Source organism: Protomyctophum bolini, assembly GCF_963924005.1.
Source record: "Protomyctophum bolini genome assembly, chromosome: 11".
NCBI lineage: Eukaryota > Metazoa > Chordata > Actinopteri > Myctophiformes > Myctophidae > Protomyctophum > Protomyctophum bolini.
The window spans coordinates 13369957-13396142 of record NC_137872.1 but is presented as its reverse complement, the minus strand read 5'-3'; the positions used below and the strand labels follow the sequence as shown (position 1 = coordinate 13396142).

Here is a 26186-nt window from a genome sequence, read left to right as displayed (position 1 = left end):
TAAAAAACACCATTAAACATATCGTTCTCAGCTTAAAGCAATTACATTTCATTGAAGCAACTCCTTAGCATTGTTTTTATACCATGGATGTGATAAGAAAATGTATCAAACATAAGGGAAATATTAAATAGTATCGGGTGTACCAGTACCAGTTTGGCCATTTCTTTTTTTTCAATGGGGCAATACATTGATTAAACAAACGTTTGATTGATTGAGTTGTACAACGTTATACAACCCTAAACTAATTTCAGAATACACTACACGATACAATACCATTTCAGAACATATAATATTGGCCAATATGTCAAATATGTAAATATTACATATAATGGCATTGAATGGAAGCGGACCATTTGTAACACATGTTACAAATGACCCGCTTTTGCAAGTTTTCTTTGCAGTTGCTTACAGACCAGAATGAACGTGAATTCCGTCTAAACACGATGCAAACTAATGAAGAACATAAGCATGAACACATCCATGTGGATTTTTATTCACCAACACCAAAGACAAAAATTGTACCACACATATACTCCAGGTGTAAAATTAGACGCATTTTGAAGGTAAACACTTCAAACTTCAAACTCCTGGCCACGTAGAGTACGTTGCTGTACACATACTGACGCGATGGCGTCATGGTGGCGTTGACCAATCAAGATATAACGTCCATGTTACAACCGTGAAGCGTTACAACCTTGGCGGCTCTCCCCTACATTTGTTACTAACATTAGGTTGTGGCGAAGTAGACACGTGGCCAGCAGATACTGTGTTTTGGACAAACAGGCTAGGTATTGGTGTTGATTTGGGTCAACTGGACAAACAGCGTGGTGTTGTTTTGTGTCTGTGTTTGTGTTGGAGCGCCTCAGTGTGGCCGTACAGGTCATGTGCAACCTCTTCCACAGAGAGATGGAGACACTAAATCTCAGCTGGACAAACATGTTTGCATGCATGCATCGCTGCCTTGCATGCTGTGTGCTACTGTTGAGTCTGTCACTTACTTTGACTGATTTATGGCATTGTCTTTCTGTTAAAATCCAACTATGTTAATTTAAGAACTCTGGGCATATAGGTCATTGTTTATTCACTGTGCACACGTGTAGCCTATTGTATGTCAGACTGTATGTCTGTCCCACAGTCACAATCCTTTAGTACTTAGGCTGTGGAAATATTCAGGACAAAACAATGGTACATTTCCAATAACCCATTCGTTACTACATGTGGAGTCAACTCCCGCCATTTATTTCTTCCCATAGTGCGTGGCAAAGTCGCTCTGGGATGAGTGCGCGCGTAGCGCGCACGAAATTCTAGTTATTTATAATTTATTTGTATTTCCTAGTGAAAAAGCAGCTCAGCCAATCACAGTGATGGGTAGCATGTGGATAATGAGCCCGACTATGAGCACTGAGCATCAATATCTGGAAGGAGGAATGCCGGGGATTTACATGTTTCCCAGAAATATCATTATTCATTTATTTGTATACTTTTTGGGGGTTGAAAAGGCCACTGCTGTAGAAAAATATAACTCTATGAATTGGACTTTTGATATAAAACATGTTGCATTTGATATGTAACTATGTCATGATGTGCTTGTAGATCTGTTCCTTTTTGAAAGTGACACCACCACTGTACAACGAAATATAAACGAAGCATTAATGGATTCACAATTTCCGGCGTACTTTACCTTAATTAAGCACAAAGGAAAGCCTCCGTGTCTGCCAGGCAATCAGGAGGCTGCTCTTAAAATGCCTTTCACTAAACAGAGGGACATTTTACATGCGGTCTAATTACATGCCAGGCCTACGTTATGGACATTATCCATGGCGATAACCTTTTCCTTAACGTGGAAAGGGCTAATGAGAGAACCAGCTGCTCTAATGAGACCCTGGCGAGAGCTGGGTAATCTGTGCTTTTATCTGCTTTGATTATGTCCAGGCTGGTGGATTCAGCATTTACTCACTAATAAACCAGTTTGTAACTGACTGCCTTGTGCAGATCAACAAAAACAACATTTTTTTCCCCCCCATTTTTTAATAATAGCATTTGAAATTCCTGAGGCACGGCACCTTCTGGTGGATCACAGGTTAATTCTGGGGGCAGAAGGAAAAATTACAATAAAGGGCCAATTATTGTATCACTCCAACAGTTTAGCGGAACGCCTTTATTCATCTGAGAGTTCCATTTATAGTGCACTGATTTGCGCATGGGACACATGGTGTGTAGTGTGTAATAAAGTGTGTAGAAAAATAGCAATCTAATCTAATCTTACTTTACCGGTAGTTCTTTGCACTGGGGTGTTTATTATAACCCATTCTCATTCTGTAGTCATCATATTTTGATATTTGACTGCACCATGTTGATGTTGATGATCGCGGACCATAGCATTGAGGTTAAGGTTAGGTTAAGTGTTTGGGGTTCGGGTTGGGATAAGGGTTTGGTGTAGGTGTAACTTAGAATGGCCATGGCCCGCGTTAAGTTGACATGATGTGCATTCTGTCAGCGTCAACATGACATGTGTAAGGGTATCCTCAGTTTCAGTATGTGGAGTCCAAAGTTACGGGACAAAGCATCAAAATATGATAATACACACATAATTGCGAACGCAGTGATTGCGAACGCAGTGAGCACTTACTATGAGACCTAGCAGCTCATGTCTGTGTGTCCGTGTGTCTGTGTGTCACGCTTTTGTGCCCATACATGGAGCTGAGTGATTTGTTTGTGATTGATGCAACACACTCCATATTTGGACGTATAGCTGCTTTGGGGACTTAAAAACTTAACTTAAAAATAACTTAACTTAAATATGTACGAGCTGCGTTCGCTTCCCGCGTTTGCGCGTCTTACTGGTAGTATTAGTACATAATAGGGAATTAGAATGGGCTGGTAAGAGAACAGAGTTTGCGGTATATGTTAATCACCAAGCGTGTATTGATTTCTAATACACAGTATGTTCCATTAGCAGATGCAGTTAAAGTTTATGAGCAGTGACATGCTGTTGTGATTTAAAGAGGCATTATACACAATTAGATGCATGGGCTGTGGGATCAAGTCTTCAATACAACCCACTGTTTTTAGTTTTTTGGGTTTGTTTGTTTTTTACGGTCAAAATAATTACTGATAATAAATAACTCATCCCGGATGACACCAGGTTCCTCTACATGTTTATGTTGACAGGGGATTTTAGTGATTCTCACAGATCTGTGAGCTGCGAAAACGAGGAAGACATTCCGTCTGGCCGAGAGCAGTGATGACTTGCGATGTGGAGTCTCACTATCAGACTTAGTAGGCAAAGAGAGCGGGCATGATAAAGACTCCTGGGTGGACTCTCTCATCTGTATTGAGGCCAGACAGACTTGACATAGAGAGAGAAAGAAAGAGAGAGAAAGAAAAACACGCATGCACGCACGCGTGCACACACACACACACACACACACACACACACACACACACACACACACACACACACACACAGATAGACAGAGAGAGAAACAAACAGAGAAAGAGGAATCGAGAACGGACGGACGGACGGACGGACGGACGGACGGACGGACGGACAGAGAGACAGACAGACAGACAGACAGACAGACAGACAGACAGACAGACAGACAGACAGACAGACAGACAGACAGACAGACAGACAGACAGACAGACAGACAGACAGACAGAGAGTTATAGGTCTGGTCTGAAGAACACAGAGAAAGAAGGTCCAGTGTGGCTATGTTGCCATGGTGTTCAGAAGCCTTACAGCCCAGATCTGATTCATGGTGTTCAGAAGCCTTACAGCCCAGATCAGATCCATGGTGTTCAGAAGCCTTACAGCCCAGATCAGATCCCAGATCAGATCGGGGAGGGCAGCGATGCAGCAGAAAGGTGGTGCACAGTGGTGCCCGTTTTCACCTTGGTTGCAAAGAAATAACTTAAAACGTAGTAAATCACTGAAAGCATCCAGCCGGCCGCTTGAGTCTGACTACAAAGCAGCAAAGTAATTTGCAGATGTCTCAGTGATTTTACATGCCTCGATACAGTTCCCATGGGCTGCTGATACTCTACGTTTCCGGAATCTAAACGCAAATAAGGGCTTTGTGTGTTTACTTTGTGTGTTGTGTATACTAGAAGCAAGCTCATTACCATGTTCTAACAGAACGTTTTGCAGTCGGTAGTGGTACAGCTGTTTACTCTGATGAGTGCTTTTATCATCGGTACAAAACACCCACACATAAAAATGTGGGGGGGGGGGGGGGGGGGGGCGGGGGGGGGGGTGTACACTGGAAACTGACGGCAGAGAGGGAGAAGGACAGACATGCAACATAGATCTCGAGAATCAATGTATGTTCAGTCATATAAAGTAGGGACGTTTTCACACACTTTCAAACAATAATTTTTACTGCAATTATAAATAATAAAGTTGATTTGTATCAGCTCAAACAAGCTTACAGTCAAAATAATGAAGGCCTTTTAACATGTACTGTAGAATTCTGGCGACAGTGTAATTGTTAAGCAGTTTGAAAACTACTCTTTCACACATGGACACAAACCCCAATGAGCAACTATCCTTTCCCAAGTATTTTTTGTGTTTTTCCTTTCCTCCCTACAGTTTTAAGGTTACCGTGTCATTTACATGCAGAGGACATGGGCTCAAATTAAACTACAGACACAGCGGTAACGGTGCCGTGCCGTCCATCCAGCCAGTGTCTACTGCCACATTTCAATGAACAGACAGCGTGTGGTCCACAGTGGCGGTGTCATGCTTTGAAGTGGTTGCTAGGGGTTACCTGAGATTCGTGTTGAGCCTCCCCTGATGTAGAGAGGCGGGGCCTGGAAGGCATAGACGTTGTCGTTCTCGGCTATGCTGTTCAGATCGTCCTCATCAAAGAAAGAACGCTGGAACCCCGTGGAATAGATCTCTGTCAGGATGACCTAGACACGGACACGCACGCACACACCAGAGAGATAAAAGGGAGGTTTCGCCTTTTGGAGTGGCATTATAAATCTCAGAACTCTAAACTAGTGCTGCACGATTCTTGCTCAAATGTGAATGTCGATTTCCCTCCACAAGAATTGAGATCACGATTCTCATAAGATTCAAATTTTGAAGCCAACTACTGTGGCTTTAAACAGACATCAACGTGCTTGACTTAGACCTCTAGTAGTCTCTCTTGTAGCAAAAACATAAGAGTAACTACAGTATTTGTCTTTGTAAAAGTCTTGCTTATTGTTGTTAATTGTTGTCATAGTGTCACTGTTTCATGTCCTTTATGTAAACAAAAAAGAAACATAAGAAAAAAATAACATAAGAGTAACTAAAATGAATTGGACAGCCAACTAGTGCTGCATGATTCTTGCTCAAATTTAGAAATGAGATTGCATAGGTGTCTGAATTAAGATCGTGGTCTTATTTCGATTAATTGTGCAGCACTACTCTAAACCTGAACACCCAAACTCTACCGATGTTAAATCAACCACAATTTTCGTTGCTGAGCTCCTGCACTCCAGATGTGTGCAGGACAACGTACTGCACACAAAATACGCTTTACATGTGTGTATGAAGAGTGTGGAGAGGTCATACGACCGCTGTGCAGTACCTGGTCGGGAGAAATCTTTCCCTCGTCGGCCACCATCCTCCTCAGGCAGGACAGCGAGCCAAACAGAGGCACAGCCAGGCCGATGCGCAGGTACCGCTGTCCCTTGGTGCTGAACACCAGAGTCACACACAGGGGCCTGTCGCAGAGGACACACACACACACACACACACACACACCGTCTGAACACCATGAGTCACACCCAGGGGCCTGTCGCAGAGGACACACACACACCGTCTGAACACCAGAGTCACACACAGAGGCCTGTCGCAGATGACACACACACCGTCAAGGACAGTGTTGGGGAATGGCTTTGAGCTCCCAACACCCTCCTGCCATTTTTCAACAAAGCCTCCTGCCCCACACACCCCCCTTGCCACCCCAATGACCAGGGACGGACAGAAGGAGAACAAGTTCTATGAATAAATCAATACATTTTAACATTAATAATAGATCATTAGGACCTGGTTTTACTTTATGTGTGAGAAATAATGGCATCTCTACTGCATTTTTTAAAGGCGGGGGAACACTGGCGCTGTGACCTCTTCGGGGGCCGTGGAGGGACATACAGTACTGTAATGGCTTCTCTGGAATAACAGCACACTGTGGGAGTGTATACCGTACGACCATGGGGTCAGGTGGACACACCCTGAGGGAGTGTATACCGTACGCCCAGGGGTCAGGTGGACACACCCTGAGGGAGTGTACCATGCGGGGGGCAGGAGGTCAACATGGCCCAGCCTCAGACAGGAGCCTGTTCTCATCTTCACTGTCCCACATGGGGAAGTTGCGTGACTGATCGGCACACAAACACAACACAACACAACACAACACAGTAGACACAGGATGAAAACAATCAACAACGTGACAAATAATAGTCTACAAAACAGTTTAAAACATAATAGGAAGTCATAAAAGATATATATAACCACAACAAACGTTTAGGGAAAATAAGGAGCGATATGGAGAGGATATTGAGCTCATCAAGAGACAATCAGCACTTGCCGTGGGGAGATATATTGTGCTTATGAGCTTTAGGTAGGGCTACTTGTCAATCAGGAGGTGTCCTACCCCACACCAGAGTCAAATGTCTCTAAATAGAGAGTAGGGAGACCAACTCCAGCCACTATAAATGCGTTAGTTATATTGCATTAACTCTTAACTAGCTTTTATGCCAATATGGAATGCTGCTGGTAACTGCAGAGAAAAAAGCTCATTCTCACATAAAGAAAAACTGCCCTTGAGATGTCATCATGATGTCATCATGAGCATATTTAATCGTTGTGGAGTTTAACACAGCATATTGAACATAATGAACTTGAGAAACTAGCATGGCCTGCAGTGCAGCCTCCAAGAACACAGTTGGGAATGGACCTCTGTAGGAATTCAAATAATAACAGAGGATTACAACTAAATATTGAAGGAAGACTGCAGTGAATTTTACTGAGGGCTGGAGGCTATAGAACAAATCCACTCGTGAACTGAACCCCCTTTTAAATCTATGGTAGGGAGTATAGGTCACACAGCGTTTATCATCTTAAGAATATGAGCTGGGGCAGGGGTAAAGTACCTTCCCCCCCACAACAGAGTCTCAGACTTTGAATCTACCGTCAGCAGGGAATGGAGGAGCAGGACGAAGCAAGGTACTACATTCTCCCAGTGGGGGCTCCCACTGGGGTGAGCTCCCACTGGGGTGAGCCAGTAGCGAATAATAGCAGTGGCAAGCCAAATGGGTCAAAATAATTGTCTACTCTAAATGAAAAAAATCACACCCGTGTGAAGTAAGTGGTGCAACTCCGTGTGGGGATCCCCGTGGGGTCCCAGGAACTTCCCGGTTGCGGCGAGCCGCCCGCTTCCAACGCGGTTGAGAAATGACAGAGTTACCATGTGGGGGTTCCCAGGTGGTCCCTCTACTGTACTGTACTGTACTGTACTGTACTGTACTGTACTGTACTGTACTGTACTGTACTGTACTGTACTGTTAAACCTGAAATCATCATATACAGTATACAGTTAATATGTATATGTGTTAGGCTGCACAACAGTGACACTTGGTTTTGAAAACCAACCAAATGCAATTTCCGTGGCACAGGTAGCCAGCCAGCCAGGCACACACAAAGCTACTTAAGGAAATGGTTGCACCACTTAAAAATATATAGGATTATGAGCTGTCAAATTTACAAAACTGATTCGCCCAAAAGAAAGAAAGAAAGAAAGAAAGAAAGAAAGAAAGAAAGAAAGGAAGGAAGCGCCGCAGGCAGTGTCATCCCACATTAAAGCTGTGAGAGGTGAAGATGCCAGGTGATGCAGGCAGATGTTTTGATCACAGCAGGGTCCAGAGGACAGACAGCAGCAGGTCAGATGTTTTGATCACAGCAGGGTCCAGAGGACAGACAGCAGGGTCCAGAGGACAGACAGCAGCAGGTCAGATGTTTTGATCACAGCAGGGTCCAGAGGACAGATGTTTTGATCACAGCAGGGTCCAGAGGACAGATGTTTTGATCACAGCAGGGTCCAGAGGACAGATGTTTTGATCACAGCAGGGTCCAGAGGACAGATGTTTTGATCACAGCAGGGTCCAGAGGACAGATGTTTTGATCACAGCAGGGTCCAGAGGACAGACAGCAGCAGGTCAGATGTTTTGATCACAGCAGGGTCCAGAGGACAGATGTTTTGATCACAGCAGGGTCCAGAGGACAGATGTTTTGATCACAGCAGGGTCCAGAGGACAGATGTTTTGATCACAGCAGGGTCCAGAGGACAGATTTTTTGATCACAGCAGGGTCCAGAGGACAGATGTTTTGATCACAGCAGGGTCCAGAGGACAGATGTTTTGATCACAGCAGGGTCCAGAGGACAGATGTTTTGATCACAGCAGGGTCCAGAGGACAGATGTTTTGATCACAGCAGGGTCCAGAGGACAGATGTTTTGATCACAGCAGGGTCCAGAGGACAGATGTTTTGATCACAGCAGGGTCCAGAGGACAGACAGCAGCAGGTCAGATGTTTTGATCACAGCAGGGTCCAGAGGACAGATGTTTTGATCACAGCAGGGTCCAGAGGAAAGATGTTTTGATCACAGCAGGGTCCAGAGGACAGATGTTTTGATCACAGCAGGGTCCAGAGGACAGATGTTTTGATCACAGCAGGGTCCAGAGGACAGATGTTTTGATCACAGCAGGGTCCAGAGGACAGATGTTTTGATCACAGCAGGGTCCAGAGGACAGATGTTTTGATCACAGCAGGGTCCAGAGGACAGATGTTTTGATCACAGCAGGGTCCAGAGGACAGCAGGTCAGAGATGCTGCTGTAAAGCCCCCCCTTCACCCCACCCCTCTCTCTGTGAACTCACAGTGAACCGTTTGCTGGAAACCAATGTTTCAGCGTACTGTGCATCCACATCTGTGTACTGTACACACAAGTCTGCGTACTGTGCCTCCGTGTCTGTGAAGTGTTCTGTATACGCAAGTCTGCGTACTGAGAGAGAAAGAGAGTGTTTGTGTGTGTGTTTGTGTGTCTGTGTGTGTGTGTGTGTGTGTGTGTGTGTGTGTGTGTGTGTGTGTGCAATACACTAGGCCTACTCTGTAACTGTTATACAGTACAGTACATTTATTATGGAAATAATAAATCATTTGTTATTTGAGCATCAATAATGGCTAATATAAAATTTGTAGGTCCATATCTGTGGATGGTATCATGGTACGGTATGTGTGGTGTGTGTGTTGTGAGAACGTGCTGCACCCTTGGGCACCACACTGTGTGAATAATGTCCATATCTCACCATCTATTTAGTCATTAGGAAATACATCTTCAGTCTGGAATGGGAACTCAGTGTTCTGGTCCAAATTCCAATTTTGTCTGTTCATGTTTTGTTTTGTTTTGTTTCATCAATTCCAATTGTATTTGTTTATCCTGTATTCTGTGTGAGTTTTCTCTCCTGAATTGATCAAATTGGTACAGTATTCCAACCTGTAGAGAGAGAACCTTAATTTAAAACTGCAATTTGATACTATGATTGTCACCAGCACAACTTAATCACACCCTTTGAGTTTGTTTATTTTTCTTCTTTTCTTCTCACGGTACGGTTCCGGGTCGATCCTAATAAATGGGTATGTTGAATGTTAGAAAACACTCCAATGGAAAAGCCGTGATTGCATGATTAGATTGGTGACAACAGGCTACTGTGTTTCACACAGTGTGAATGTCCAAGTGTTTAGATTTGTGTGTTTCACACAGTGTGAATGCCAGTTGCTAGTTGAATAAGTGCCAGACACATGTTTACCCAACAAGATACAGTAAATGTTGATTTTCTTTTTAACTGCATGTGTGCATGAAGGCTTTCGTATGGTTTAGCTGCAGGTGAGTTAATCTTTTCACACAGAGGAAGATGAATGGAAGTCTTAAAAAGGCAATCCATCAGTTTTCCCATCTTTATGTACACCTTCAAAAGTACATTCTCTCACTCCCATCAGCCTCTCAGCAAACAGCAATGATGGGGTGACTTCATGCTTGGTAAGCCATTTGTCAGAATGCGACCCTTCCAAACAATTTCACGAATTAGCCAGCTGGGCTGGCTGAACTTGTATGGACTCTTTCAAAGATATATCTGTCAGAAAGGATGAAAACGGCTTGCGGGGGCCATTTAATAGGGACTGCTGCTGACAGAGTGTTAAAGATTTAACCGTCACAAAGTGGCCAAGAGACTTGGCTCTGAGACGCATGTCATCAAAGAGACAAATGTCACATAGGGCGACTGTGCTGTATTCTCACGCCAAACCTCTGAGGGCTACGAATCATCAACCAGTATGTCTAGAAGGTTGGTGCAGCTGGTGTTGACTACTAAATGTGAGTGTGGTGGCCCAGGATGTGTTGGACTTTAAGGGTGATTTATATTTATACTTATAGTTGGGTGTCAGAGTCAAGCAACGAAAATAGAATATCTGCTTGTAGATATTCTTGTAGATCTGTTATTTCCAGTGTGCAACACACAACCAAGTATATCAAACATATTTTTTGCAGATGATGTGGTCCTGATGGCACCATTGGTCCAAGACCTTCAGCTCTCACTGGACTGGTTCGCAGTCGAGTGTACGGTGGCTGGGATGAGGATCAGCATCTCCAAATCTGAGGCCATGGTTCTCAGCAGGAAACCGATGGATTGTGCAGTCCGGGTAGGGAATTACCCCAGATGAAGGAGTTTAAGTATCTCAGGGTTATTCACCAGTGGGGAGGAGAAGGAGATCAGCCGGAGAATCGGAGCAGCAGGGGCGGTATTGCAGTCGCTGTACCGCACTGTTGTGAGGAAAAGAGAGCTGAGCCAGAAGGAAAAACTCTCTGTCTACCGAGCAATCTTCGATAAGGTCATGAACACAAGCGGCCGAAATTAAATTTCTTCGTCGGATGGCTGGCATCTCCCTTAGAGATAGGGTGAGAAGTTCAGTCACACGAGAGAGACTCAAGAGTAGAGTCGCTGCTTCTTTAGGCCAGTCAATCTAAGCTAAAAAGGGGCCTGACACAAATTAAATTGCAATAGTAATTGTTCAAGGTTTTTTATGATCATTAGGGTCATCCAAATAACATATTAAAAATGGATTATTATATAGATTTTGGATCATGGTAAATTCAGGGGTTGAACGTTGGGGTACCATTGAAAACCTACGGTAAAAATGTCAAATTTGAATTATGCTTTAAGTAGCATGTGACATGTCAAAGTCGGGCATTAACGGCCATTAGTAACTTCCTCCCCCAGGAGGAAGTTACTAATGTTTCCCCCACGACCAGACTACTGATAATCGGTAGGAAATGGATGGATGGAGTATATCAAGCCCAATATCAGACACGTGCACACAACACTTTTGACGTGTGTGTGTGTGTGTGTGTGTGTGTGTGTGTGTGTGTGTGTGTGTGTGTGTGTGTGTATGTGTGTGTGTGGGTGTGTGAGGGTGGGGGGCACACAGCTGCAGCTCTACCCATACATCTGGGGTGAGGCGTTAGCAGCTCTACAGCAGTTGTGTCATTAGCTCCATGTCTTGGTGTCTGTGCCATCCCCATCTTACCACGCCTGGAGAATTAAGCAGCTGGTGGAAGACGGAATGTTCAAATCAGATTAGCAAAAAATCATTTTTTTTTATGTAAAGTACAGAACAGTAGTGGAAATGGTTCAGTGTGTGCATTGGAGATAAAACTAGAAAAGTGCATTCCTCGGAGCATGGATTCCCACCAGGGCCCCCCAGACTTTGGAAGGCAGTCATAGCCAATTGCAATGTGTTGGCTTATCGATCTCACGCAAGTCTCTGCAAGTAGAATTTGAATAACTGTATCTAATGGTGTTCTTAATTAAACGAACCACAGTCTGCTTTGGAAAATGGTAGTAGTACTTACTACGATAAACATACCAGACCACCTGTAAGGTCTGAAAAACTGTGGGAAAAGAGATACACATAGAAATGGGGACATGAAGAAAGAGGTTAAGAGATTAAAAACGAGGGGGAGTGGATGAAAAGGAAAGAATGGGGGCCTCCTTTGTTGTACATGCCAGGATTTCCTGAACAGGCTATAGCTCCAGCTGACCTGTGAGGGAGGTGGAGGGGTTACTGTGACCTGAGGTGAATGTGACATTGTTCCTCTTTACTCAGAGTCCTTTACCTCAGGGACGACCCGCTCCTCAGCTCCAGACGGTATTGTCACTGTAGTAGTAGCAGTGGCCAAAACCTGTCCCTACCCGACTCCTATGTTCAAGATGGATTGCCGTGATTTATTTCCCCCTAAAACATGATCATCAAGTACTATGATTATACTAGGAGGAAGATTTTGTGTACAGAAAGTGTTAAAATTATGTTTTTATGTGGCCACACCCACCAGTTTATTAAGTATACCTGGTTTTCATCTTAGCACCACCCACCTGAACTTAACCCATTTTGGGCGGGAACCCCTTTTGGTGTTTTAAACATTATGTTATAATTTAGCTAGCTCATAGCGCACCACCGCCACCAAGCTCATAGCTCGCCACCGAGTGGCGCGCTACGAGCTTGTAGGTCTGCTATTTTTGAAAAATCGAAGAACCACTGACATAGAAACATAGCTTTTTCAGAAAACTGTCAGGATGTAGAAGGGTTACGATGTCACTAAACGTGGTGTATTTATTTTGACTCAAAGGCTTTCCACTTTCAGGAAGAAACCAAAAATACACCGTATAATATATTAAAACCACACCTGGGGGTCTATTAGAGTAATATTAACTCCATAGACTTTTTTCTGGAAGTGTATTGAAAATGTACGTACGTGGAACGACAATTTCCAAAACAGTATCAGGGCCTCACTCTGGAGCCGGTGCTCACCTGGTCTGCCGTAGAGGGATGGGGAGGTGCTCACCTGGTCTGCCGTAGAGGGATGGGGAGGTGCTCACCTGGTCTGCCGTAGAGGGATGGGGAGGGAGATGCAGCTGAACGGGTCGAAGGTGTTGCTCTGCTTCAGGCAGTGAGGGCAGGTGAGTGAAGACCTACAGGAGGAAGAACAACAGCATCACATTAGCCACACCGCTGAAGAAGACCTCTCTCTGAGAAGCGAGCATGGAAATGGTGGTGGGTTTGCATAAACGGTCACGATCCCCCTCCTACTAGTAGTACGGGATAAAGTATAGTTTTAGACCGCAGCGGTGGGGTGCCGTCTACAAGCAAACGTGAGCCACGAGAGACACCACCGAGCGCGCTAAAGCGTGTGGCTATACTGGCCAATCACAGCATGTCTTTACATAAGTGCACTGACCAATCACAGCGAGTCCTTACGCAAAACCAACCACCATTTCCATGGTCGCTTCTGAGAACAACAGCATCACATTAGCCACCACTGAAGAAGACCTCTCTCTGCAAACCAGACAGGCACCTCTATCCATACTTAAAGATGGGGTGCAATGGTTTTTTGGGTTTCACTCTGAAATGGAAGGCTGTCTACTACGTGCCGTGGCTCAGATAAATATTTTAGAGTGCTGATTAACTTTAAAACAAGTAATACACTGTCTGGAATCTGGATATCATCTTGAATGACATTAAAAACGGAGCAGTTCTGTAATCAAAACCAGCTGTTTGGAGGAACACGCAGTAATGGGAATCAACCAGGTGAATGAAATCAAGATAATTTTTTATTCATGCAGGGCTCGGCACGTCATCACGCATCACGTTGTTATGGACTTTTGATATAAAAATACACAAAAATGTCCCATTGTAATTGGCATAGATTGTTTGGTATGCCCACATGATGACCACAGATATGATCTAAAAGTGTGAAAACACATTCTTAATTTCCCTACGTTCAACCCTCCCTATTTTGGGTATATCATTATAGGCAAAAAAAATGAAATAACTTTAAATTCTCAAAATTGTCAAGAAAACGACCATAAATAGCAGACCTACAAACTCACAACGCCGTGTGATGCGACACGTTGTGAGCTTGTAGATCAGCTCTTTTCGCCCCTAACGCCAAAATATGCATAGGGCTTAAGTGGTTAAATGTCTCATGCGTCTTGCTTTGAGCGTGCCTGCGGCTACGGATGAGGCACGTCCTCAATTTTAATAAGATGGGAGGAGAACAATGGAGTCGGAGTGAACCCACGGCTCCGCGCGCAACGCCTTGATCCGACCGACAGGAAAGGATTGGTGGAATGAGTGATGTAAGTGGTGAGAACGAGAGAGGTGGGTGGGGGGCGGAGTGAAGGAGGATGAGGAGCCCCCCTGGGGTGACGGATCCTATAAATGGGAACCTGCGCAAGACATTTCCAGCTTGTTGCATCATCCTCTCACCAGTGCCACTAATGATCTCTGTAATGCCGTGACGCAGTGCAGAGCCCAGAGAGAACGGGAGCTCCGCCGGGAGCTGCCCGCCCCTACACCTGTTTCCTCTGCATCTGAACGCACAGCATGCAACGCACACGCACACACACACACACACACACACACACACACACACACACACACACACACACACACACACACACACACACACACACACACACACACACCTCTTTTTTTTGCCACAATTACACTTTGCTCCAACAAATCTACCCCTTCAGGTTTACAAGGAGGAAGTTGCTTATTCCGGTTAGTTAATTTGAAGAATGAGTCAGATAATGGCATTTCCATGCCTGCCTGATTACTGTAAGTGCTTTTCTTTGCACTGGGCAAGTCAGGCCTCTCGCCTCCATGGGATTTTAAATGTGTAGGATTTAATATCAGTGAAATGACTGTCACTAACCAATTACACGCCGTATGACAAACACTGAAAACAACATATAAATCTTCTTTCTTTTAGATTATTTTGAACTTTAGCCTATAATGACATTCCCCAAATAGCGATGCCGGTACTGTCAGTTGTAGCCGATGTCATCTCACCTCATTTCAACATTATATAGGCCTATTCAGAGGCATATCCAACCGTGTGCACCTTTCCCTCAACAGCAATGTTGAGCTGTCTCTGTAAAGCAGAGACTGCATAAATTCATTCATCTCATCAGAATATGTTTTGTTGTTGTTAAAGATGTATTTGATTAATCGAGGTGACAGCAGCTGTGTAGAATGCATTGTCCCGCTGGAGAGTTGTGATGAAGCCTTTGCACACCACCGAGAAAAACATCCAGCAGCAATATCAACAAGAATGACAGCAGATTGTCACTGTGATACAACATCTGGATAAGGCTTTGTCAGAAATACAGGCCTGCATACAGGATAAACACGCAGCTTGTCTGCATCATAACAAAAACACAAAGCCCAACCGCTGAATCCTCAATCAGTTCATTTATATTATACGCATTAGGTAAATTTTTGTACTTTTCTTAATCAGACAACAGCTGAAAGAATAAATCGTTTTCTTCTTGTAACAAGCTTTTGCTTGCATGCAGCGAACTCTGACAACCTTTACTGCGTCTCCCTACGATGGGAAATTAAGCCCAAAAATGTTGTCCTCCTTATCGGAAGGCACCTGACAGACACTGTGTGTGCGTGTGTGTGTGTGTGTGTGTGTGTGTGTGTGTGTGTGCGTGCGTGCGTGTGTGTGTGTGTGTGTGTGTGTGTGTGCGTGCGTGTGCGTGCGTGGTGCATAAAGCCCTATTGAAGCAAACACAGCTGACCCCGGCTCTTAGCGGTGCTCTCTCTCTTGGCAGAGTAGAATGGCTTCCCTACGGATGTCTTATTCTCAACAGGAAGCCCTGTGCCCTGTGCATACAAATAACACCCGGGCACCACTAAAACATAGATGCGCTGCTGGATCTGAATGCTACGAAATGCCAAAAGAAGGTGCAGGGGAAAGAAAGAGGTGATATTCTGGTGATGGCCTAATGGAAGAAGCGTGCAGAGCATGAGAGAGATCCCCTGTCTGAGAAGCAGCCATGCTGAAGACACTCTGAACATAGCTCTTTTCTCTGACAGGAACCGACCGTGGTTTGGAGCACTACTCTAAACCGTTTTTCTTTCAGCGGGGCATCAACAAGGGACTTTTAGTGTTGATCAATGAATTAATTAATTGGAATTCACCCCAAAGCCAAAGACAAGTTATTATAAGAAAAGCTCTCAAAGACTTGGGAGATTGTGTGCCTTAATGCTCCCCAGTAAGCATGACAATATGAAGTTGGCAGGTTTAATCTTTATTCAAAGGACTAAAGCTCTGAAATGGAAAAGGCCATTAACCTCAAACAAGACTCATAATTCGCCATTTAAAATGCCATCCGCACGCACGCACGTCGCACGCACAGACAAAAAGAGAGGATTCGACTTTCTTTATGATCTGAAATAATGCCAGACTATCACTTATCTAATGGTTTCCCTTGAATATAAATGAATCAGGACAGAAGACAAAACAAAGGTCAGTCAGGGAGTAAAACTAATTCAGGCAGGGGACTGAGAGAGAGAGAGAGAGAGAGAGAGAGAGAGAGAGGTGACTTGTCGTGCCTTGGAGAGACGAGCAGGGCTTCCAGTGACTCTGCTCCTAGGGCCATAATCTGACATGCTTAAGTAAGTGCTCTTTTCCGTTAATGAGCAACGATTGGCAAAAGGCAAAGAGGCACTATCCACCGACGTCGACCAGAGTCACCGATGAGACGAATTCCCTGTGGGAAAAGTCTTGAGCACTGTGTGAAATGGACAGAATGGCTAATGAATAATAGATTAATAAATGAACACTGCCTGAAGCAGCTCTGTCACTCTGACATCCCTTTAAATGAAGCTGAATAAAATGCAACTTGAGAGATTGTTTTCCCCCAAAGCTCACACTACAAATCTGGATTTAATTGATTCCAGTATGAATCAATGGCCTCCTTGCCACTTAAACAAACAGGCCCAAACCAGCCAACCATGATGCAATGTGACAATGTATAAGGTACCATGCTGATTGCATAGGGAACAGCCAGGCTATTAGAGGGATAATTATCTGGCCTGTCAAATTCTGCATGTTATATTACACTTTGGGCACTGTTTCTTATGCATGCAAAGGCTTGGATTCTGAACGTAGGTCCAGCAGGAAAAAAATGAATAATACAAAAAAAATATCAATTTTCTGTTGACTTCCTTGCAAATAGACTGTCTCTCTTTAGCACTGCACGCACTACACCATCAGTTGTTTAGCTTTGCTGTGCAGCATTACAGTAGCTTCATGCTGTACATTTGTATGGTAAAGTTTGCTATTTGCCGGCATTTACAGCATTGCCTTTTGTAGCGATTCTGTTCCCTTTCCAGCACGCTGCCTGGCTGGCATATTGCGTTTGAGTGGGAGAGAAGAACAGATTATTCCTGCCAGGCTGCTAGGACTGCTGCTTCCTGTCTAGACACACCCAGGGTGTCAGGGCTGAAACATTTGTCAGTGGGGGTAGCAATTAAGAGATGCGCTCTGACAGATGTATAGCCACCGTTAGCATCAAGCTGCCAATTTACCAAGGAGTCCGATGGGGGAAAATCCACAAACAATGGGAATATTAGCAGGTGAACGAAGACATCAACAGACTCTGGGATGTCTTCAAATTCCTTTATGATGATGAACTGGAGGAAAAAGCAACACAGTTGCTATGAACAGTTAAATTGGTCATTAGCTTACCGGTCATATGTTTTATAAGTTTACACGTCTCTCAGTATGTCTCTCCCCTGGCACGCAGTGTCCTTTTGAAAACTGGTTGAACCTGTGCAGTGGCCCATCTGTTGGCGAGAATCTTGTTCGCCGAGTGTCTGAGTGAGGCAGCAGCGGGCGGCACTGCCAGGAGAGCACAGCTGTCGGATGCTTCTATAATGTGAAGACCGAACTGTCCCCTTTATCTCCAGGAGGAACAAGAGAGGGACTCTGGTTTCAGTTAACGGCAGAGTCCAAGCCCAATGAAATAATACGACAACAAGGCGATGCAATGACATCCAACCGCATGAGAAATACTTGATAATAAAATGTGGTGACCCAGGGGTTCGTCACATGTCACTGTCCAGTGAGAAGTAAACCAATAATAGCACGAGAGAACAAAGCACACATCACTCCATGAACTAAAACACGGTAATCCACAGCTTTAGGGATTTTTGGGTGACCAACTGTGTTATGACAGCGCAGTTAAAACACTTTGACCTTCGACATGAAGCCAACAACCCCAATTATTTCACAGAGGACAGTAAGTAAGTGCTATGACTAAGTACTTGTGCCGGCAATGTTTTCTACCTACTTAAGAGCTACAGAGGTTAGGTCACAGGGTGGTTGGTTGTCAGGTCGTTGAATACTTGCCTGTCTAGTAATTACTGAAAGGGCTGTGTGGATGTAATGAGGTTTCTGTTCTCTAAAGACAGGCATCTCTGTGTCCCTGAGGATAGAGGTCCTCATGTCCATTACGTATGTGCTGTATCTAGCAATTACATGCTAATACAATCAATGAGGTCTAAACATAGTGTAACAGTATGTAATGAGCACCAGCCCCTGTATAGAACTGCAGCCAACTGCAAGGCACACTATATTGTACACTACGTAACTCTGCTCTGGACAGATAGGCAAAATGCCGGCTTCGGCACAGACTACTTTCAAAATCGTAAGACTGCAGTCAGCAACTTGGACACTCAAGCATGAAGGAAGCATGAGTTAAGTCCGTTGCTCTCCCCAGGTTGGGCGGAGGGTGTGTAGAGCCCAGGATCACATTAGATGATTGACACAGGGGTGAAAAATGGGTTACAAAATCGTGGGATAAAAAAAATATATATATATAAAAAAAAGACTGCAGTCACTACTAGATTGCAATGGAATCCAACACAAACATGCTGCTGAAGCCTGATTGAGATTTATGCTTCGGTGGCAATGTGTCATGTGACCAACATTATACTTTGCTGGGTTCAGAGAGCGCAGTGGGTTCAATGCATTGTCTATCTATGGGGATGAGCGACCACTGCTTCCCCCTCAGCGGCAGAAGGTCTCTATCTATGGGGATGAGCGACCACTGCTTCCCCCTCAGCGGCAGAAGGTCTCTATCTATGGGGATGAGCGACCACTGCTTCCCCCTCAGCGGCAGAAGGTCTCTATCTATGGGGATGAGCGACCACTGCTTCCCCCTCAGCGGCAGAAGGTCTCTATCTATGGGGATGAGCGACCACTGCTCCCCCCTCAGCGGCAGAAGGTCTCTATCTATGGGGATGAGCGACCACTGCTTCCCCCTCAGCGGCAGAAGGTCTAGCCAGCAAAAAGCCGAGCGCCAAAGCTGAGAAAAGTTCAACTTTGCTGCCGTCATGATGAGGTGAAACAGAGTGGCAGGCAACCAGAAGCGTGCTGTGCTCTGAAGTAGGCGTGGATTAGGTGCACACACTTGAGAGGGTCAGAAATGGACTACTGCAAGAGTAGAGAATATTGATAACGTTTTAAACTAGCAGTTGTAGAGTTGTAGAATTAATCAAGATTGAGTAACTACATAGCCTGAAATGTGTAGAACCTTTACAAACAAGCTACAAGCTTACATGTCGTAGAACGATGTGAACACCTGACCTGAACGCATGCAACCAAACTATAACTATTAACTATTCTTAGTTCTACTGGATCTCTTCTCCACTAGTGACTCCCTAACATTCTAGTCTAGTCATTTGTTGACGAAATTGTTAATATAGTTAGTCTTAGTTTTAGTCTGTCATCATAGCTTAGTATTTATTTTGTTTCCGTCAATGAAAAAAGTTAGTCGAGGGGGAAAAAAAAGTGTCATAGTTTTAGTCGACAAAATCGACACTGAGAGTCACAGGTCGACAAGGAGTGTTTTGTTAAAAGTGCACATGTATGAAGTAACACAGAATACCATCACTCACGGAACTGAACGTAATGTACTTTTATTGATACGTTTATTGATAAACGTACACGTTTTGGCGTCAATCGATGAAGGCTTAACACGCATTCGTGCTCGCATACCTTGTGTACATATATAAAATGAAATTTAGATTTATGTTCACATGTAAGTGATGCTGAAATAAAGCTATAGGGAGAGGCAGGCAGAAATCTCACAGATGCAGCTGCTTCAGAAATGCCTTGGGGCAGACCGCCCATGCCAAAACATCACAGAGCGCTTGGAGGGGCAGCGTTGCACAACCTGGCGATCAAATGTTATAACCCTCATGGAATCAAGCGCACGTCTGCTTTTATAAGAGGAGGTAATGATTCCTACCAAAAAGCAATGGTCTGGGGTTCATTAAGTTACACGCTTAGTTGTGGCTGCAGAGAGGAATGCTGCTGGCAAAAAAAACATATTTTGAAATGAGAACTAAATTCATGTTATATGTTTTAAAAGATGAAAATATTATTAAATGTCTGCAAGGGCATAAACTGGCACGCACTTCCTCAGGTCCTCTTGGACATGCACACTGCATTAGAAGCTGATCGGTTCTGGAGAGACGTGGGGGACACACATGTAGAGATATGTGGGGGACACACATGTAGAGATATGTGGGGGACACACATGTAGAGATACGTGGGGGACACACATGTAGAGATACGTGGGGGACACACATGTAGAGATATGTGGGGGACACACATGTAGAGATATGTGGGGGACACACATGCAGAGATATGTGGGGGACACACATGCAGAGATATGTGGGGGACACACATGTAGAGATATGTGGGGGACACACATGTAGAGATACGTGGGGGACACACATGTAGAGATACGTGGGGGACACACATGTAGAGATACGTGGGGGACACACATGTAGAGATACGTGGGGGACACACATGTAGAGATACGTGGGGGACACACATGCAGAGATACGTGGGGGACACACATGTAGAGATACGTGGGGGACACACATGTAGAGATACGTGGGGGACACACATGTAGAGATACGTGGGGGACACACATGTAGAGATATGTGGGGGACACACATGTAGAGATACGTGGGGGACACACATGTAGAGATACGTGGGGGACACACATGTAGAGATACGTGGGAGACACACATGTAGAGATACGTGGGGGACACACATGTAGAGATACGTGGGGGACACACATGTAGAGATACGTGGGGGGACACACATGTAGAGATACGTGGGGGACACACATGTAGAGATACGTGGGGGACACACATGCAGAGATACGTGGGGGACACACATGTAGAGATATGTGGGGGACACACATGTAGAGATACGTGGGGGACACACATGTAGAGATACGTGGGGGGACACGCATGCAGAGATACGTGGGGGACACACATGCAGAGATACGTGGGGGACACACATGTAGAGATACGTGGGACACACACATGCAGAGATACGTGGGGGGACACACATGTAGAGATACGTGGGGGACACACATGTAGAGATACGTGGGGGACACACATGCAGAGATACGTGGGGGACACACATGCAGAGATACGTGGGGGACACACATGTAGAGATACGTGGGACACACACATGCAGAGATACGTGGGGGGACACACATGTAGAGATACGTGGGGGACACACATGCAGAGATTTTACCAATTTATAAAAGGATATCCAATAGCGCCTGCAGACTGCCCATATGGACGGACGGACGGACAGACGGACGGACAGACTGACAACCTGAAAACATGCCTCTGGACAAAGCTGTCCGCTGGTGAAGGCTTTTTGAAATACGCCACCTATCTCATAATCGGTTCTAGTGAGCAGAAAGAATCAATAATAAGCAGACTTGGCAACCTGACTGTAGAAAGTAACAGTACAGTAAAGAACCTGGGGGTCATTATTGATTCTGAATTGAATTTTAATTCACACATTAATCATGTTACCAAGATTGCCTTTTTTCACCTTAGAAATATTGCACGAATCAGAGCCTATTTGTCTTTCGATGATGCAAAAACGCTAATCCACGCCTTTGTTTTTTCTCGGCTTGATTACTGCAATGCACTTTTTTCAGGACTGCCTAAGAAAACAACTGACAGATTACAACTTGTCCAAAATGCAGCAGCCAGAGTTTTAACTAGAACTAAGATGAGAGAACATATTACTCCAGTTTTGGCTTCACTGCACTGGCTTCCGGTTGTTTTTAGGATTGATTTAAAAAATATTTTACTTGTATATAAAGCTCTCAATGGTCTCGCACCTTCCTACCTACATGACTGCCTGCCTAAATATGACCCAAACCGCCCCCTAAGGTCTTCCACTGCTGGCCTGCTCGCTTTGCCTAAAAAATGGCAACTAAAAAATACGGGGAAGCAGCTTTTTGCTTCTACGGGCCGTCGGCATGGAACAAGCTCGAACAGGCCACTGTACCTTCGTCAGGCAGCCTCTGTAGACATTTTTAAAGCACAGCTCAAGACCCTTCTACAACATTGCTTTTAATTTATCTTTTATTTTTTGTTATTCATGTCCTCACTGTATTGCATTACTGCTTGTTTTTTAATGTCGTTGCCTTGCTTTTCTTTTTTTTCTCCATTGCTCTGTAAAGCACGTGGAGCTGCATTTCATGTCATGAAAGGTGCTATACAAATAAAGTTTTATTATTATTATTATTATTATTATTACTGTGGTGAACAGATTAACACAAAGTGATGATCATAAGTGGGACATTTTTTATTCCAGTTTCCTATTGCTTTGCCTTGACCTAGGGTAACGGGTCAAGGCATGAAAAATGGATTGAACAATGGAATGTATTTAACTCTTACTCTATTAGTTGCGACCGCAAGTCGCATTTACTATGAAAATGTGCATTTCCCACCAGTCCGTCTGTCCGTTAGTCACCCCACGCCTCCATATATGGTCACGCATCGTGACATCACATGACATCACGTTACATCATAAGGGATCTCCATATATATGTAGTCGCGACGTAGACAACATCGCCAGGGGCCCTTCCCCATATATGGGAATGTCAATATAAGGTCCATATATGGGCATTTCCACTCCAGCCGATGCCCTAATACAATCCCTGTTATGCCCATATATGGAGATCCCTGATAAGCCCATACATGGCAATGCCAATATATGACCACATTGTGATCAGTGCGGTTGCCGCGACGCGACTCAGACTTAAATGAACCAAGTTGGTACAACACATGGATCTCCATATGTGGTGGAGCTGACTATCATCACCTGGAACTCCATATATGAAGATCACGACACTGACCTCATCAAGCCCCGTATAGCCATACATGGTTTGTTTGACATACTAGATCTGCATATATGGAGCCGGTCAGCAACTCTACATCTCTGTTGGCTTCTCGCCCCCAGGGTGTCTTACTGGTATTGTCCCTGGAAAACTAGGTGACACACAATTCTGTCATTGCATTTTATCAAGAGGCCTGTCTGTCAAATTCCAGATCCGGATATTAATATTATAATTTCTACGGAAAGCCTCCTGCATGCATGGTCTAATGTAATGCATAAATCCACCCAGTTTACTGGTAACCATGAACAACATGAACAACCAGCCAGACCACGTTTATGGAGAGAAGAATGCATGGAGAACGGAGGTCACACCATCATGCTGTCATACTCCATTAGCACGCATTCTGGGCCCTATTTTGGGACATGTCGATTGGCGTGAGGCGTGCAGCTAACGGGTAAATTGACAATTTCCAGAGGCAAAGTGGCGTGTTTTCTGATGCCTGCGGTACTCCACGGTGTGGAAGGAGAGATGCAATAGACGGTGTGTAATTTGCAGCAGCAGCACGCTAGTGTTGATTAGTTTTAGTCATAGACTTTTGAGTAAAATGTTTTTAATTATATTTTAGACTACTGAAATCTTTTAGTGTTAGTCTAGTTTTAAGATTTTAGTCGACTTCTACAGTCGACTAAAATATATTTTGGCAGGCCTTGATGTCGTTGTAATGGCAGATTTTACACTTGGTTGGATGCTGAAAATAGCTGATCTACAAGCTCACAACACAGTGCAGCGTGACGCGTTGTGAGCAGACTGCGCCTAAGCTGACATTTTGTGCATTTCCATCTGCCTAGTAGTTTATTTGGCAAATATAAATTGGGTTTAAAATGAAAAACACTTCTTATAGGCTACCGCCATACTATGCTTCTCGCCTGTTCGCTTCCCCAAAAATAGCACCCTGGGTTTCTGGGTGGAAGAGACAGATAGAACAACTCACTTGTACTGTGCCTGGAAGTGTTCCTGGACAAAGCTGTGGCGCACACCGGCCTGCTGGGACCGCAGCAGCGACGGGTCAGCGGACAGTGTCTCCTCAACTCCACCAGGACCCTACAACAAAGGAGAGAACATCCAGGAATAAAAGAATTACAAGTGATTCTGCTTCAAATGGTTTCTCTGGAGGAGTTCCACACAAAACCTTTTGAGGATAATAGCGTAGCGATTCCAAACTGCTGCAGCTGAGCTCATCATCGTCAGGAGCGCTAGTGGAACTGGATACGATAATGTGACAACATGGCTATAACTTTGAGAAGGTATATAGGTAGAAAATAGCTAAGCACATTTTATCTGGTTCTAAGTTTGCTTAGATCTAGCTAAAATGTGCTGAGCAAAAAAAAACAAAAAGAAAACTCAGACCTGTCTGAAGTGAGTGGTACTGTACTGTACTGTGTTGCAGCTACGTACACATACGTACATACACGTACGTACGTACGTACGTACGCATACATACATACATATACACACATAGCTCCGCATAGGAGTGGCTAGCACCACTCAAACAAAGAAAAAGAAAAAAGGATATTCAAAAGCTGCATGGAAATAGACCTAAACATAATAACCCCCTGGGATGTTTCTCTCTATAATCTTTCATCTGCTCACCTAAGAGACTGAAGCCGGCCTTGGACAAAGATAAGAGAAGAACAGACAACGTAAGATGCTTAAAAAAACATTATGTGCACTATGTGCATTATGCACATTGGGTGTGTCTGTCAGATGCTGCAAGGTGGCAATGAAAGAAACAACAAACTAACAGAACCAACAGTCTTTCTTCCTCAGCAAATAAGATGCATTAATTTCACATTCAGGGCATTGATTTCCCTTCAGGGTGTGGGCCTACAGTATGAAATGCTGTTTAAGCAAGGTCTGACAAGTCATTGCACCTGAGTTGGTGTAAAGGCAACAACAGACACAGTACGACCTCATCAGCCTACCAAGTCTAACCTCAGCCCCTCTCTTGGTGTTCTATCAGGGTCATTTCATGGAAGCATCTTAACCCTTGACATGACCATAACACGGGTCATGTGCATGGGATGGAGTGACCGCATAGAGACCGTGACATGTACATGACTGGTGAATGCATTAAATCAGTGTTTCTCAAGTGGTGGTGCAGAGGTACTAGAGGGTAAAGTAATTGATTCCCAAGCCATGTGGCCCACAGGTCAGCAGCCTATCTCCTGTTCCCTTAGCGTGAAGCAGCATAACGTACAAGTACACCCTCGGGACATGATGCTAGTACTGTATGTACAGTAGTAGCGACGTACCCCTGATCCAACCCTTGATGCTAAGTGCCAAGCAGGGAGGCATCGGGTACATGTTTATAGCTTTTGGTATGACTCTGTCGGGGATTGAAGTTGAACCACGACCTCCCAGTATCAGAGAGTGCACACTCTAACCAGAAGGCTGGTACTACGTACAGTACATGGGGGGAAAGTGGAAATTGGAAAAATGCTGTTACTGTATGTTTAACATATTTACAAAGTAAATGTGAACCTGATGATCTATAGTGTTTGTTAAACCAGATAAAATAAAAAAGTTGCATATCACAACTGTTGAATAGAATAGAATAGAATAGAAAGCAATACCGTGAGAGCATTGTGAGCATGTAGATATGCTATTTTTGAAACATTTGTAAATATTTTTGACTATAATTACATGCCCAAAATAGGAATGCCAGATTGAAAGTGTGTCTGTGGGTTTTTATAAATATTCAACCGATTAAAACTATGAACAAGTGCTTGACTAAATACTGCAACTACACTGGATCCATTGAACACAGGTTCAAATTAACCTGTGTTGAAATGAAAAGACACTTGACAACCTCCATAAAATGCATCTCCTCATGGTATTATTAACAGTAAGCATTAAGAATTAAGTACAGTGAGCATTTTAAGCTGTGCTACTATAACTGTCTTGCTGTTACCACTGACAGCTGAGGGAGAATTAAAATCACATCCGTGTGGAGTGAGTGGTGCAACTCCGTGTGGGGGTTTCCGGTTATATAC

General features: G+C 44.3%; 1 protein-coding gene across 1 annotated transcript in view; it reads right to left on the bottom strand.

Moving 5' to 3' along the window:
- usp43b (ubiquitin specific peptidase 43b) overlaps positions 1-26186 on the bottom strand; it is a 92637-nt gene that overhangs the window by 34832 nt on the left and 31619 nt on the right. The window contains exons 3-6 of the mRNA XM_080775813.1: positions 24125-24234; positions 12982-13074; positions 5580-5715; positions 4770-4914 (exon numbers count right to left, since the gene is read on the bottom strand). Of these exons, the coding sequence (XP_080631939.1) occupies positions 4770-4914; positions 5580-5715; positions 12982-13074; positions 24125-24234 (484 nt within the window). The remainder of the gene's footprint in view (positions 1-4769; positions 4915-5579; positions 5716-12981; positions 13075-24124; positions 24235-26186) is intronic.